The sequence below is a fragment of the Phycodurus eques genome, chromosome 3 (genome assembly GCF_024500275.1).
Source record: "Phycodurus eques isolate BA_2022a chromosome 3, UOR_Pequ_1.1, whole genome shotgun sequence".
NCBI classification, from domain to species: domain Eukaryota; kingdom Metazoa; phylum Chordata; class Actinopteri; order Syngnathiformes; family Syngnathidae; genus Phycodurus; species Phycodurus eques.
In genome coordinates, this window is record NC_084527.1 from 33,076,033 (window position 1) to 33,093,153 (window position 17,121).

At 43.1% G+C, this 17,121-nt stretch overlaps 1 protein-coding gene across 6 annotated transcripts in view; it reads right to left on the bottom strand.

Moving 5' to 3' along the window:
* gtf2h2 (general transcription factor IIH, polypeptide 2) overlaps window positions 1-16,823 on the bottom strand; it is a 31,008-nt gene extending 14,185 nt beyond the window's left edge. For 3 of the 6 annotated variants that reach the window (XR_009768355.1, XM_061673133.1, XM_061673138.1), the window contains exons 1-6: window positions 16,679-16,823; window positions 14,219-14,291; window positions 14,063-14,140; window positions 4,664-4,700; window positions 3,885-3,971; window positions 3,752-3,802 (exon numbers count right to left, since the gene is read on the bottom strand). Coding sequence is in view for 5 of the 6 variants with exons in the window: in XM_061673133.1 (XP_061529117.1) it covers window positions 3,752-3,802; window positions 3,885-3,971; window positions 4,664-4,700; window positions 14,063-14,140; window positions 14,219-14,274 (309 nt within the window). In the remaining variant the exon portion in view is untranslated. The other 3 variants (XM_061673134.1, XM_061673135.1, XM_061673136.1) reach the window with 3 other exon arrangements.
* Window positions 16,824-17,121: the final 298 nt, after the last annotated feature.

The following is a 17,121-nucleotide window of genomic DNA, read 5'->3' on the forward strand; positions in this document are numbered from 1 at the left end:
CCTTCCGACTTCCTTCTAGGCTGTTGCATCACCAATTCCAAATGTGGGGTGGCCGCACCCCTTTGCGCTTAGACACGGAGGCCTTCCACCTTTACAACCTTTCATCCATTCCAAAGAAACTCAATTATTCTACCTCCAACAAATAGCACAGCCTCCTTGACCGTTCCATGCCGCCATTACAACCGAATGGAATATCAATGAGGGAGTTCGCACCCGACAACTCTGGTTGACACACAATTACCTCTTGGCCAGGTGGCTTCACGGCTCTCACTATTTTAATTTTTTGTTGTTGTCATTTTTGTGTTTTGTTTTTTGTCCTGTTCGACTGTTAGGTCAAGCAGAAAGGAAGATCTGTATCCCTTTTATGCCGAAGTTTTACTGTGTCACTGTGGACTTTTTAAGCTGGCACTCTGGTTTCTTTGTATTCTGATGGACATTTATTGAGAATTACAGTCGTTCAGAATATAGTTTTTCAACGGGAGTGGCCCCCCGCCACATGGAGGCGGCTAACAAGTTAAACGGTGGGTTGCACTCTTGCTCTGATGGCTTTTAGCATTTATTTCAAACCAACATAAGAGCCGATAACAGAAAGAAAAAGCTTAACATTGAGTTAAAACTTCACCAAAGCTCATACTTGCGACTTTGCAACACAATGCATTGGAATAAAATTCACAGAAACATCTCAGAGTATCACAAAGATTCAACCGCCAGCAGAGGGTAGCGAAGCACCATTTTTAGTTTTGACACACAGCCCCGTGGAGCCTGACATGCGCTGTTGAGCGGCGCAGAGGCTGGAAGTCGGACGAGCTGAAGCATTTTTACACTCAAGAGACAAAGGTGTACAGTGGGTACGGAAAGTATTAAGACCCCCTTAAAATTGTCACTCTTTGTTATATTGCAGGCATGTTCTAAAAGAAGTTAAGTTCATTTTTGTCCTCAATGTACACACAGCACCCCATACTGACAGACAAAAAAAACTGAATTGTTGAGATGTTTGCAGATTTACTGAAAAAAAGAAATTTAATATCACACAGTCATAAGTATTCCGACCCTTTGCTGTGACACTCAGATATTTAACTCGGGTGCTGTCCATTTCTTCTGAACATCCTTGAGATGGTTCTGCACCTTCATTGGAGTCCAGCTGTGTTTGATTATACTGATTGGACGTGATTAGAAAAGCCACACACCTGTCAATATAAGACCTTGCAGATCACAGTGCATGTCAGAGCCAATGAGAATCATGAGGTCAAAGGAACTGCCTGAAGAGCTCAGAGACAGAATTGTGGCAAGGCACAGATCTGGCCAAGGTTACAAGAACATTTCTGCTGCACTTAAGGTTCCTAAGAGCACAGTGGCCTTCATAATCCTTAAATGGTAAGACGCTTGGGACAACCAGAACCCTTCCTCGAGCTGGCCGTCCAAACTGAGCAATCGGGGGAGAAGAGCCTTGGTGAGAGATGTAAAGAAGAACCCAAAGATCACTGTGGCTGAGCTCCAGAGATGCAGTCGGGAGATGGGAGAAAGTTCTAGAAAGTCAACCGTCACTGCAGCCCTCCACCAGTCGAGGCTTTATGGCAGAGTGGTCCGACAGAAGCCTCGCCTCAGTGCAAGACACGTGAAAGCACAGAGAAGGGAAGAGTAAAGAAATTCCCGCCCTTTTTTTGTATTCCAAAAGAATGAGTCCATACATTGTGAGGGGCATACCTCTAAGATGGAGCACAAATAGTTGAGTTATCCACACAAACACTGGCTAGTGCATCCTAATCCTTGTCGCATGAACTGTTGAAGCCTGCTCGGATGAGAGGCAAAACGTCTTCCAAGACAAACAGGAAGGTCACGTTGCGATCGATTCAATGCCCTGACAATCTACTTTGCAGGCAAACAAATAGCATTGCTTATAGATTGAATTGAATAATAATTTTGGTTTCTATTTTGTGCAATGTACTTCTATATGTCTTCTCTTGCATGCTTTTTATATTACATATTTATATTTCCTATACCCACAATTGATGCTGAAACGATGCAAATTTCTTCTTATATTACATTGAATAATAATAACAACAACAATATACTTGGGCAGCCGTCGCCCAATGGTTAAGATCATCGCCTGCCACCGTGAGGGACCTGTGTTCAAGGCCCTACCTGGACCATCGGCCAACATCCTCACGGCTGTGGTGTCCTTGAGCAAGACACTGACACCCCGAACTGCTGCACTTCAGCTGCCCCCTGCCCCAGTGTGTTCCACTAACAAGCGTTATGTTCACTGTGATTTCTAAAATGCAGAGAACATAATCGTGTGCATGCATACATGTTCATGACAATAAAGGTTCTTCTTCTTTTAACCTGCCCACATTCTGAAGTGACGTGTGCAGTGACGTACTAATTCATTTCCGGTTCAGACGCGGCATCCTGTGTGGACATATATTATTGTATATCTCTCAATGTATTAACTGGCCTCTTATTTTGTTGTTCAAAGTTGTTACTTTCCGCAAAAAAAATAGGGACGTTCCGGAACATTTGACAGCTCTGTCTCTCTCACTATCGTTCTGGCCAGCACAGGTGTCACTTTTGGCTTCCGCCACATCCTCCGAGATTTCCCATCGTGCGGAACGTCTTGTATTTCCTAACAATACTTTCCACTGTAGATCACTGGAACTTGGAAAACATTTATACATGCCCTTATAGCCCTTTGCCGACTTGTGAGCAGCCACATTGCGCAGTCGCAGGTCCTCTGTGAGGTCTTCTGTCTTTTTCATGACTGTACACAAACCAACTGCAGAGAGCTGCTGGCTTTCACCTGTTAAGTTGATTAGTATCCCTATTCCCAATCAATCAGGGAAAATGGGATGCTTTAGAATAGCTTGAACAATTTAGAATAGTATGGAACCTTGTTTTGTTTTTTTTCCACTTTTCCCATAGACTTTGACAGTTTGCAAAGGGTATGAATAAATTTGGAGATGCCATTTTTTTGTTCGAATGTAAATAAAGGCTGCAAAACAATTTTTCCCAAAGTGATGCCTCTTGTCCATAATCTTATTATCTTCTTGGAGATGCCTGTTGCTTTTACCAAACCAGAAAAAACTTCTCTGGTTGAATAAACGTAACTCAGTCAAAAATTGCCAGGGGTCTGAATAGGGCTGCACAATTGAATTGTAATCATGATTGCGATTTTGACTGCCACGACCAAATGAGCCTCATCCTCAGCGATTTTTTTCATTTGACTGCTGCATATGAAAAAGTGCTTCATTTGCAGCAGCGCCCGCAACCTAGTCAGCCAGCCACCAGGGGGCGAACATATGGTTAAGGCTTCATTATGCATTATGAATTCATTAATCATTCATTATTATTATGAATGCATGAACTGTATTTGCTGCCGTTAAATTGCAATACGTGATTGCACTTTGTAATTGCATAATAGTTCAGTGTGCCTTTGGTAAAGTCGAATTGTTTGGGGTACATTTATTTTTTTATTAGTACCTAGCATGTATTCTTAAAGATTCATTTTGGACTGAAAACTGTTAGTTTGTTGAAAAATAGTGCAATAAAAATAAAGATGTTTCCTTAGCATGAGGAATAATGGTGGTTAATAATCAGGATTACAATATTGATCAAAATAGTTGATTATTATTTTGGCCATAGGTGTGAATGACTTCGGGATTGACTGTATGTATGACGGACCAGCAGTAGAAAGATTGCATTATACGAACCACTTTGCCATGCTTTTAATGGAGCTGCCATTATCATCACTCACCTGGCTGATGGGATTCTGGTCAAAATATTCTTCAATAAAAGCTTCCATCAGCTGAAGCAACAGGAAGGACATTCAGTTAATTGACTAACTGCTAATAAGTGTGAAGTGTGAAGAAAACAACCATTATACTAACCTTTAGAGTTGCAGTGAGGCGGTTTGGTTTTAAGTCTTGATCCTCCATACTTCTCGAACAGTCAATAACCACAAAAAGATGCCGCATCTACAAGACAGGCCATACTGCACATTTTGATCTTTAAATGCAACTCGCCGCCACAAAACATTCACCACTGATGAAGCAGTGATGAATTGTTTGCTTAATAATTATGACACTTAAAATTCACTGAATCGAACTGAGAGGCAGTGTGACAATATTCATTGGAACATTAGAGTCTTAACACCAACTGGTCCACACACAGACATGGTATTTCAGCTGTTAATTTGCTCTTGATTACCCAGACCAAAAGATTAGTGTGTCTTTCTTCTTTCTTAGGCTTTTTGATACACTTCTGAAACCAAACCACGTACACTGCGTGACAGTTCAGTCGGGTTCGGCAGCATTACTCGGTGTGCGGCAGCCTTTCGACGCCATGATTGTGAACGTGACAAGTCGCCGCGGTTAAATCATCGCCTACACCTGTCGGCCAATGAGATGAGTGACGTCACGGCCCTCCTCGGCCTGCGTTTTAGAACCAGGTCCGAGGAGGTTCTGAGGAACGGTGCCATTGTCACCGCCCGGTTTCGAAAAAGTGGAATGGAAAAGCGACCACACGGCGGAACCAGGCTGGTTGGGGGTACAACCATTCCATTGGAAGAAGGGGCATACGTGAACACAAAAGTGTAAATAATGTCTCAGATTGTAGTTCATTGAAATATAGACAAAAAAAACAGACTAGAAGAAAAGATTGAACTCACCATTCCAAGCCTTATTTGGCCACAGCTTTTTATTATCCTGTGAAGAAACAAATTACATGGAATTTAAATACCAGTTCAATCTTAACATTTCCAAATTGTCAGCTGTCTTTTTTAGCATGAAATTATTGGATGATTAATTTCTATTTGAGCAGCTTAGTGTGCAGTGGTTAGCACGTCGGCGTCGCAGTTAAGAGGTTCTCGCATGGGCCTTACTGTGTGGACTTTGCATGTTCTCCCAGTCTTTAAGTGGGTTTTCTCAAGGTACTCTGGCTTCCTCAGTCATTCCAAAAAGATACATGGTATCTAAATTGTCCATAGGTGTGGATGAGAGTGTGAATAGTTGTATATACAGTGCATCTGGAAAGTATTCCCAGCATTTCACTATTCTTTTGTTTTTAGAGCAGCAAAAAAGGTTTACATTTTTTTTTTTGCAAATACATACAAATATGAAAAAAAGGGTTAGTAGTCACATCCTTTGCACAATACTTTGTTAATGTACATTTGGCAGCAATTACAGCCTAATGTCATTTTGAATATGATGCCAAACGCCTGGAAAAACTTATCTTAAGCGCGATCAGGTTTGATAGGGAGCATCATTGCACATATTCATATTCAAATTAAATTTAAACAGACCCGCAGGAGTCTAGCCTCTTACTTCACACACACACACACAGCATATTTCTAATACTCACACTGTAAATACTCCACACATTGGACACACTCATATCGCATCCCATCGTACCACTAGCACTGCCTTGCTCATTTTCCCACATCCTGTCCTGTCCTCTTATCTTGTTCTCTTGGTTAGTTATTGCATGTCCTCACCGGGTGTCCCCCACCCCCAATCTATAAATGACTGCTGTAATGTTACTTGTGTTCAACTATCAAGACTGCCCTGCTACCTTTTCAATAAACATCAGAATAAAAATTAATAAAATGGTGATTACAATAAGCAGAAGGACTATTTCAAACTTCCTTGTTGCACAGCAAAATTGTTCCAGCACAAAGGCATACAGAGCCACCATTCTACAAGGCCATGTAGCTGAACTGGACAAGTTTAAAAAAATAAAATAAATAAAAAAATTTAAAAAAATAAAGTGTGATTAATGTGCAAAATTAATCAGAAATCAGGGAGGGGGCAAATACTTTCTCACTGTATTGATGCTGCAACCATAATTGAGACATGGAAACGATCTACTGATTGCCATACTGAAATATCTGCTTTTATTATTTTCATTTATTCATTCATTCATTCATTCATTCTCTTCCACTTTTTCCGAGGTTGGATCGCGTGGGCAGCAGCTTAAGCAGGGAAGAACTATGAACTAATTCCTGACCTGGAGAGGGCACTCCACCGTTTCCAAACTGAGTACCATGGTCTCAGATTTGGAGGTGTTGATTCTCATCCCAACCGCTTCACACTCCGCAACAAATCGCTTCAGCGAGAGTTGGAGATCGCGGCTTGATGAAGCCATCAGAACCACATTATCTGCAAAAAACAGAGATGCAATGCTGAGGTCATCCAACCTGACTCCTTCAACACCTTGGCTGCGCCTACAAATTCTGTTCATAAAAGTTCTGAACAGAATCAGTGACGAAAGGGCAGCCTTCAAGTCCAACCCTCACTGGAAACAAATTCAACTTATTGCAGAAAATGCGGACCAAACTCTGACACCGGTGGTATAGGGACCGAACAGCCTGTATCAAGAAGTCTAGGTATCCCATGCTCTTGGCGCACCCTGCAGAGGACTTCCCGAGTCCACAAGGCACATATAGACTGGTTGGGCAATCTTCCATGCACCCTCAAGGACACTGCTGAGGGTGTAGTGCCGGTCCCATTGCTCTACTCTCCTCCTGAATCTGCGATTCGACTTCCAGACTGGACCCTCCTCGACAGCACCCCCAAATAGATCTTACCAGGGAGGATGAGGAGTGTGATCTCCCTATAGTTGGAACACACTCTCCGGTCCCCCTTCTTAAAAAGGGGGACCAACACCCCGGTCTGCTAATCCAGAGGCATTGTTCCCTATGTCCACACGATGTTGCAGAGGCGTGTCAACCAAGACAGCCCCAAAACCTCCAGAGCCTTTAGGAACTCGGGGCAGATCTCATTCACCCTTACCTTACCACCGAGCAGCTTTTTTTTTCCCCCCTGTTCGGCTGTTAGGTCAAGCACAACAGAAGATCTGTATCCCTTTTATGCCAGAACAGTTTTACTGCGTCACAGTGGAGTTTTAAGGTTTCCGCTGTGGTTTCTTAGTATTGTAATTGAAGTTTATTGAGAATCAGAGTCGAACAGAACAAAGTTTCTAGAGGGGAGAGAGAAACGAAGACAAAAGACAAAGCACTAATTGTAAACAGGATGAGAAAAGTAAGTCATTACATATCTACAACAATGAAACATTAAATGAGTGTTGCATGGGGCTGTAGTGCTACACCCTGTGTGGAAAGGACAGGACAAGCTAGAACAGGACAAGGACAGGAGAAGAAGCAAGCAGGACAAGGCTCGTGAACCCAGCTGTACAACTGAAGTGGGGTGTGCCTCTTTCATTCTGAATCTCTCCTTGCATGCTTGCATGTGTATGATTGGATTTTATGGGGTGTGCATGATAAAGTATCCATCAGTATGTGAAAGTTTACAGTGGTTTACAAGGGGACTGCAACATGCTGAGAACAGTATTGAATACTTCAACTCTCGCATCTAGCTAAATGAGGAAACCAAAATACAGACAACTAAATACAGCCCATATGAATAGCTTAACCTACAGGTGTCAAAATCAAGCCCGGGGGCCAGATTCGGCCTGACATTATTTTATGTGGCCCAGCGAAATCAATCGACTGTGCATCGACTTCATGTTTCCTGCTAAAATATCAAAATTGCAAATTGTCTACACTTTTAATAACCAAAAAAATCAATGTCCGTAAATACAGTTCGGCGCTATAGCCGTAAGTGCAACTTGAAACTCTACTCTGCAAAGCAAAAGCCATTTATCAAGAACACCCAGAAACGCTGCCGGCTTCTCTGGGCTCATCTAAGATGGACTGATGGAAAGTGGAAAAGTGTTCTGTGGTCCGATGAGTCCACATTTCAAATTGTTTTTGGAAATTGTGGATGTCGTGTCCTCCAGGCCAAAGAGGAAAAGAACCCTCCGGACTGTTATGGACGCAAAGTTCAAAAGCCAACATCTGTGATGGTATGGGGCTGTGTTAGTGCCAATGGCATGGGTAATTTACACATCTGTGAAGGCACCATTAATGCTGTAAGGTACATATAGGTTTTGGAGAAACATAGGCTGCCATCCAAGCAACGTCTTTTTCATGGACGCCCCTACTTATTTCAGCAAGACAATCCCAAACCACATTCTGCACGTGTTACAACAGCGTGGCTTTGTAGTAAAAGAGTGCGGGTACTAGACTGGCCTGCTTGCAGTCCAAACCTGTCTCCCATGTGGCGCATTATGAAGCGTAAAATACGACAACGGAGACCCCGGACTGTTGAACAGCTGAAGCTGTACATCAAGCAAGATTGGGAAAGAATTCCACCTACAAAGGTTCAACAATTAGTGTCCTCAGTTCCCAAACGTTTATTGAATGTTGTTAAAAGAAAAGGTGATGTAACACAGTGGTAAACATGACCCTGTCCCAGCTTTTTTGGAACGTGATGCAGCCATAAAGTTAATGATTATTTGCTAAAAACAATAACATTTATCAGTTTGAACATTAAATATCTTGTCTTTGTACTGTATTCAATTAAATATAGGTTGAACATGATTTGCAAATCATTGAATTCTGTTTTTATTTTTGTTTCACACATCCTAACTTCATTGGAATTGGGGTTGTGTAATGTAATGTAACCCAACCATCGCGAGTTAGAACGCACTGTATTTTGATCGTCTGCAGTCAGTGACGCTGTCTGTGCTTCAGAGATTGTCTCATCATGACGAACCGTCTTTTTTCGACACATGGGCATGGCTAAACAGAGATATAGTGGGAGACTTGTCTTAAGCGGCGTTATGTGAAAGTGTGTAAAAAATACTTATTTTAAAAGGAAAAAAAGCATTATGGCCAAGCTTCTCCTGCTCGTACCCTTTACCTACAATGATGTACAGTAGCCTATACAGTATCATTCATTCACATTCAACTCACATTCTGCACACCACATTCATACACATTACCAACGTATGCAGTGAAAGGATAGAAGTCCATCTCTCATAAATGAGAATGAAATAAAAACTATTTTATTTTATTTGTTTTGGTGGTGGGGGGGTTACTCGATGGAATAGTCCATCTAAAAAGATTCAATAGTGACAGCCCGAGTATGTAATGAAATAAGGCGATCATATATTTTTAAGGGTTCACAGTCCCCCTCCTTGAGCAGTCACCTTATCGTAGTTGAAGGGAATATAGAATACTTTATATTCTAATATGTAATTCTAAATAGTTTGGAAGAGAATGTGTATTGGAGTATAGGAGTATATTGCAGGAAGGCCCCCATCGGGGGGTATGTGGCCCCCAATCGGGGGGTATTTGGAGACAGATGGCAAAAGAAGAAAGGAACGGCGGGGAGCCACTATAAACATTGTATGCAGGAGATATCGACAGGTGACGTCTGGACCCAGATCAGATAGTCATCATTTGGCCAAACAACGATGACGTCAGATTACGGACCAATCAGACGACAGCGATTCCACACCGGCCTGTTTGAAACATTGTATAAGTCTGGAGTAGAGTCACATAGTTTTTGTTCGACTACTGTATCTGCTAAGGATAAGATAGGGTAGTTATGAACCCAGAGCTCTGCAAAATGTATAGACTCCTCTGTCAGGAATAAATTGGTTGTTTTTTATACATTGTTGTGAACGACGTTCTTTCACGAAAACGAACACGCTTGGAACCACGGAAGTTAGGAGATTTTAAAACAAAGGTTCCTTCATAGTGGAGGAGTTTGTGTGTCCCAATGATCCTAGGAGCTAAGTTGTCTGGGGCTTTATGCCCTTGGCAGGGTCACCCATGGCAAAGAGGTCCGAGGTGAGGGACCAGACAAAGCACGGCTCAGAAGACTCCTATGATGTATAAAAACATTGGAAAACGTTTACCCTTGCCCGGATGCTCGTCACCGGGGCCCCCCTCTGGAGCCAGGCCTGGAGGTGGGGATCGAAGGCGAGCACCTGGTTCCCGGGACTGCACCCATGGGGCCCGGCCGGGCACAGCCCGAAAGGGTAACGTGGGTTCCCCTTCCCATGAGCTCACCACCTGTGGGAGGGGCCATAGGGGTCGGCTGCAGTGTGAGCTGGGCGGTGGCGAGCCGATCCCCGGCTACAAAAGCTGTCTCTGGGAACAGGTGGAACATCACATCTCTGGTAGGGAAGTAGCCCAAGCTGGTCTGTGAGGTTGAGACTAGATATCATCGGGCTCGCCTCCACACACAGCTTTGACTCTAGTACAAGTCCTCTCGAGAAGGGTTGGACTCTCTTCCACTGTGCCCACTGTGAGAGCAGGTGTAGGTATAGTTATTGCACCCCCACCCACCGGCTCGGCACCTGTACATTGAGGTTCACCCTGGTGGACAAGAGGGTAGCCTCCATCGGCCTTCGGGGGGTGGGGGGGACAGGTCCTAACTATTCTTTGTGCCTATGCACCAAACAGCAGTTTAGAGTACCCAGCCTTTTTGGTATCCTTGGAGTGTGTGCTGGAGAGCGCTCCCGCTGGGGAACTTCAATGCTCACGTAGGCAATGATAGTGAGACCTGGAAGGGCGTGAATGGGAAGAACGCCTTCCCCCAATCAGAACCAGAGCGGTGTTCTATTATTGGACGTCTGTGCTCGTCCCGGATTGTTCATCACGAACACCATGTTTTAAAATAAGGGTGTCCATAAGTCCACTTGGCACCAGGACACCCAAGGCCGCAGTTCGATGATGACTTTGTGGTGGTGTCATCAGACTTGCAGCTGCATGTCTTGGACACTCGGGTGAAGAGAGGGACGGAGCTGTAAACTGATCACCACCTAGTGGTATGTTTGCTCCGATGGTGGGGGAAAATGCCGGTCCGACCTGGCAGGCCCAAACATATTGTGAGTGTCTGCTGAGAACATCTCACAGAATCCTCTGTCAGAAGGAGTTTCAATTCCAACCTCTGGCAGAACTTCACCCACGTCCCGGAGGAGGCGGGGGACATTGTTCCGCGCCTTCATTGCTCAGGTGGCCGACCGGAGCTCTGGCCCTAAGGTGGTTGGTGCCTGTCGTGGCGGCAAACCCCAAACCCGTTGGTGGACACCAGCGGTGAGGGATGCCGTCAAGCTGCAGAAGGAGTCCTATTGGGCCTTTTAGGCTTGTGGGACTCCTGACCAGCTGGCCAAGCGAAATGCAGCTTTGGTGGTCGCTGAGGCAAAAACTCAGGCGTGGGAGGAGTTTGGTGAGGCCATGGAGAAAGACTTCTGGACGGCTTCGAGGAACTTCTGGTCTTCCATCCGGCATCTCAGGAGGGGGAAGCAGTGCACCATCAACACTGTGTATAGTGGGGATGGGCAGCTGCTGACTTCAACTCGAGACGTTGTGAGTCGTGTGGAGAATACTTCAAAGACCTCCTCTAATCCACCGATACGCCTTCCGATGAAAAAGCAGAGTCTGGGATCTCTGAGGCGGGGTCTCCTATATCTGGGGTTGAGGTCACCGAGGTGGTTAAAAACACTGAGATTCACCCGGAGTTCCTAAAAGCTCTGGATGTTGTGGGGCTGCCCTGGTTGACACGCCTCTGCAACACCACGTGGACATCGGGAACAGTGCCTCTGGATTGGCAGACTGGGGTGGTAGTTCCCCTTTTTAAGAAGGGGGACTGGAGGGTGTGTTCCAACTACAGGGGGAATCACACTCCTCAGCCTCCCTAGTGAGATCTATTCAGGGGTGCTGGAGAGGAGGGTCAGTTGGGAAGTCGAATCTCGGATTCAGGAGGTGCAGTGAAGTTTTCGTCCTGGCCGTGGAAAAGTGGACCAGCTCTACACCCTCGGCAGGGTCCTCAAGGGTGCATGGGAGTTCGCCCCACCAGTCTACATGTGTGTTGTGGACTGTGTGGAATACTAGTGTATTCAATTAAATATATGTTGAACATAATTTGCCAAACATTGTATTCTGTTTTTATTTATGTTTAACGCAACGTCCCAACTTCATTGGAATTGGGGTAGTATATACTCGTCAACTATATACATCCATCCATCCATCCATTTTCTGTACAGCTTATCCTCACAAGTGTTGCAGGCGTGCTGGAGCCAGTCGTGCCAGCTCAAATTATTCTCTTGCATTTTAGACAAAGGTTAAAACATCAATGACCTCTAGGGGGCATTCAATGATTGGCCACTGACATAAGTTTAGGTCAAATCAACATTACATGACAGAAATAATGGATGCTAACGTACTGTAATTAAATTACTTTATTGCAATTCAATAAATAATAAATACTGTTAATGACATGCTTACTTTAACTTTCTCGCTGTCCCGGCTATACGGACGGGTGTTGTCCAGAGTTCGAATCCATTTGACTTTTTTTTTGTTATATGTTTTTTTTCCCCCACACTGCGTTGCTTGAACGCGGCATGCTCCTCGTGTACATTCGTCAGGCGCTCGATCAAATTTGTTGAAGCCTTTAGATGACGTTCCACACGATGTACTTCAGTTGTGCACAGACTGCAAATAACTTACGTGTTGTTTGTCTGAGACACCGCAAAATAGCCCCACACCGACGACGTGTTTTTTCACCGACAAGAAAAAAAAAAATTTTTTGGCTGTCATATAGTTACAGTACTGCGTAACAAGACACGTGACAAGGCTAAAAATAAACTAGCTTTTGGATTTGGACGCGATGAAGACGCGGAGTTAAACGTATTGTGCGGAGGCGATCGATGACGTCATTCGTTGGATCGACGACTTATGACATGAACGCCAATGAGCATGAAATGCTAATTATCGGCAAATACCGATCAGATCGGCGTAAAGTCTAGTTTTACAGTTACTTATCACCATAAAATAGGACTAATGTGGCCTAATATGCACAAAAACATCTGAAACAAACCCCAAGATGTTTTGTCAAGACAGGGCAGACAGTGCCAGGCAAATAACACAATGCATGAAAGCTGTTGTTTTTGTTGTAAAAAATCTAAACACAGTCATGCGCCATTGCCTTCATTGGGAACGACAACCTTCCAAACATGGCCGCCACGCAAGAACGTCGATGAGCCGGGCTGGCGTATTTAGTATTTATACCTATGCCCGTGAAGCCCAATGGAAGATGATGTTCACGGTCATGTGACTGTCATGTCATTTGATTGGTGAACTCGAATTAAAAGTAGTCGAAACAGATCGCACACGAAAAAAATTATAAATAAGCAATGATTTATAAATAAAAGTAGCGAGCAGCATGTAGATAACTGGAACGAAGTAAAAGTACTGTTTCTTCTTAACATTAGTAAAAGTCGCCGCATGCACAGTATATTTGAATCCAAAAGCTAGTTTATTTTTAGCCTTGTCGCGTGTCTTTTGACGTAGTATTGGAAATATCTGACGGCCAATAAAGTTATTTAAAAAAAAAAAAACGCGTCGGCTGTGTGGAACAGACAACACGTCTGAGACAGACAACATGTAATTCTCGGATGAGACTACAAGACAAATTTGCTCTTTCACGATTGCACTGTGAGACTACTGCAATAAAATCCGATACGACCGCATCCCGTTTTTTCTGATCACTGGGCTTCTTTCGTGTCAACGCAAACGCGACCGGATACACTCGTTACCATGGCGACGACAACAATAATGGCTCGTGCTATGTGTTTGTAAGAACAAACAAATTAATTTTTTTATTTAAACTCGCTGATCGGTCCCAAAAATCCTGATCGTGTAAATCCTAGAGGAAACCGGAGTACCTGGAGAAAACCCACACAAGTACGGGGAGAACATGCAAACGCCACACAGGCGAGGCCGGATTTGAACCCGGGTCCTCTGAACTGTGAGACGGGTGTGCCGCCATTCCTTTTCCCACTTTTGATAAATAACAAACGATCATTTTTTTTTTCTGCATGTTTTGATTTGAAATAAAATGTACAGTGTTCCCAATGCATTTGAGTGTCTTGGGGGGGAAGCTATTATAAGGATTAAAACTTTCTTAAAATACACGTGCTTTTTGCTTGATACTACAATGGTAAATTTTAATATACATACAGACAGAACCTGCACAAAAATGTTCAGTTTGTGAAGTGTTTCCCCATTACTTGTTTCATTTTGAATGAGTATTTAATCTCCAAATATAACATGACTCGGATATTCTGCGGAGTAACCCTTGTTGCCTGCCTTGCAAGCACAGATAGTTATTTCTTGTGGTTTGTCACCATGTCTAGACATATCAATGGAGTGTACCTGGCCCTTTTGGACTGGAACAGGATCTCCTCAACTGTGGCTTTGAGTGATCCAGATTCATCCTCCTTCAAAATTTCCCTGTTAAAAAAAAACAAAGCAAAAATGTGAACAAACAAACCCACTTATTTAACATTTGTCTTCAGGTGTAAGTCTTACCATGTCCTCTCATAACCACCTTCCCAGCGTTTAGTTCTCTCTGGTTCGTCATCCATTATGACTGATATGCAGACTAAAAAAAACAATTGTACATTGAGGAAAAAAATTAACAACGATTTTAGCAAATGCCTGCAATATAACAAATAGTGAAAAATTTAAGGGGATCTCAATACTTTCCGTACCCACTGTTTATTGTGATGTGAAGTGACACAGTGTTGGGAAAGTTCATTTTCTACACGAATTACTTCAAAGTTCAATTCATCGTTCCAAAAATGAACCAGTACAGTTCATAGATCATAATTCAAAATTTTGAACTAAGTTCACCGGTCCACAAATGAACTACCGTATTGTCACGACCATCAGGCACACTTAAAAGTCTTACATTTTCTCCAAAATGGACGGAGCGCCTTATAATGCGGCGGGCCTTATGTGTGCACAGAGTTCCAAAAGCTCGAAATGTTGTTGTATCATGAGCGCTCCGCTTGACTGGCTGGGAGCATATCCTGCCGACACGCTGCTTATACAGAGGAAAAGCGGACGTGGCTGAGGACAGCATGTGGCCGTTAAAGGGGGAAGGGTGTGCGTGACAGAGGACATTTAAAAAAAATGTAGTTTATTTGATATCTTGTGAAAAATAAATGGTAACTGGGCTGCACTTATATAGCGCTTTATCTACACCATCACAGTGCCCAAAGCGCTTTACAAAGCCTCACATTCACACACACGTTCATAAACCAATGGGCGACTGCTGCCATGCGAGGCGCTGCCAGGCCAGAAGAAATAAACAAACACTACACTACACTAACACCATACAAACAATTGTATGTTTTTACATTTTTATTGAAAATAACGTAAACTCGGGCTGCACGATTTTGGGGGGGAAAAAATAACATTGCGATTTTCTTCGCGAACTAGTTCAAAGTTCAGATCACCATTCCAAAAATGAATGAGTTAAATTCATAGTTCATATTCAAAATATTGCACTAAGTTCAGTGGTCCAAAAATTAACGAGTTAATCGTTCCCCCCCCCCCCCCACCCCCAATATTGTACAGTATGCTGCTGATGGGCTATTTCCCTCAAAATACTGGCATTTCATTTCCCCATTGTTGCCACCCATTTAGTCCAGACGAGGAGCCAGCTGCAAGCTTTCACCCTACAACCTTAAAAACATGAGGAAAAATGCGTTGCTTTGCTTGAATTGTGTGGGGTTTTTTTGTTTTGTTTTTTTTGTTTGTTTTTTTGTCATGAGGAATTAAAAGTAAATCAGGACTGTAGTCCTTAATGTCCAAACAAAAATACACAACACTGTATGACAGGAATGATGGTGAAATGACATTGTAACTCTGCATTCCCAGCAGCGCTGACTGAGTATATTTACAGAATATTTTATCTTTTCTACTCTAAAATTTAAAAAAACTAAATAAATTCCATATGATCACAGTGTGACCGTACAAGTGTTTTAACAAACATCGCAGCGAACCCTGCGATGTGTCTATTGCACACAGAATCTATCATGCAGCACTAATGTAAACATTCACAGGACACGGAGGATAAAGTAAGTAAACTGAAAAAAAATATATATATCATCATTCTTTGTAAACAAATATTTGGCCATAAATAGTGTCGCATTTCCAGCGGTTTGGACTGCGTTTTAGCAATCACAATGTCTTACTATTTCAATATGCAACAGATAAATAACGACGTTGGACTTCCTTTATTCAATAGATCCCTTTTAGATTGGTAGTACAGTTTGGAGGCATTTTAAGCCACGACTGGCTTTCATTTGGAGAAAAATCACACCGCGCTTATTTTATTTTATTTTTCTCCATATTTTTATCCGATCAGCCAAACTAAATATGTATGAAACGAACAAATGCATTCGCCTGCCTTTGGAAATTATGACTGTAAATTAAACTTGAGACACGAAGAGACACAGAAACAAACGCTTGCCAATTTACAAGCCTCCTCGCCAAAGCTCATGAGTGCGCAGTCTGCTCGCTGCCACACTTTCGTGTCTCAGACAACGAATCTGTTCAAAACCAAACACGAAAAAATAAAAAATTAAAATAAAAACATGACGACAGTACAGTGAACTATTCGTTTCGAATATTGCTATGAGTGTTTACCGTTATCGTGCCAAGTCAAATGTAAGTCCACGTCTTTAGAGTATTTTGTTTAGCTATCGTTGGTATTAAAAAAAAAAAAAAAAAAATTAACATTGAACGTACCTACAATCCAACAACAATTTCTTGAGTGTCATTCACACCATTCAACAACTTGAGTTTCACTTTTATAATCCGTGTCGAAACGTTGAACTGCGAAATAAGATTCCATTCCAATGTACGCGCGCGCACACCACGAGATTGGTCAACGCAAGGTCGCTTGTAAATTATACGGTGTTGTATGCAGCACAGTTTGCCGGGGTCCTTGTTCTTTCAGTTTTCATGCCGCCCACTCACGTGGAATCCGCTGACGACTTTGACCAAGTGTTGTTTCGTTCAGAAGAACGAATCCGCTTCGTGAGCGAACTGAACCGAATCAGTTTATGAAGTGATTCGTTCTTCGCTTGGTTGCCGCCGTGAGGCACGCGAGTCGGCTGGGAGCGGAAACGGAAACTGTTGAAGCGTTCTGTCACTCACTTCTGAATCTTCGGCGAATGACTAATAAGCGGCCAGCGTGCAGGCGGGGGCGGGACTTCAAGGAACGACTTACGACACAGTGAACGTGCCACACGAGTGATTTTAACCGCAAGTCCTGACGTCCACGCGGGGATAGCTTTCACGAGCAGCCGTTTCTTCAAGCCAAAGTTGAGTCGGTCAAGCAGATGAAAACAAGCATAAACACATAAAAATGTAATTTAATAATAAATGTATATGGGTGTTTATTTGATTTCGGGCACTTG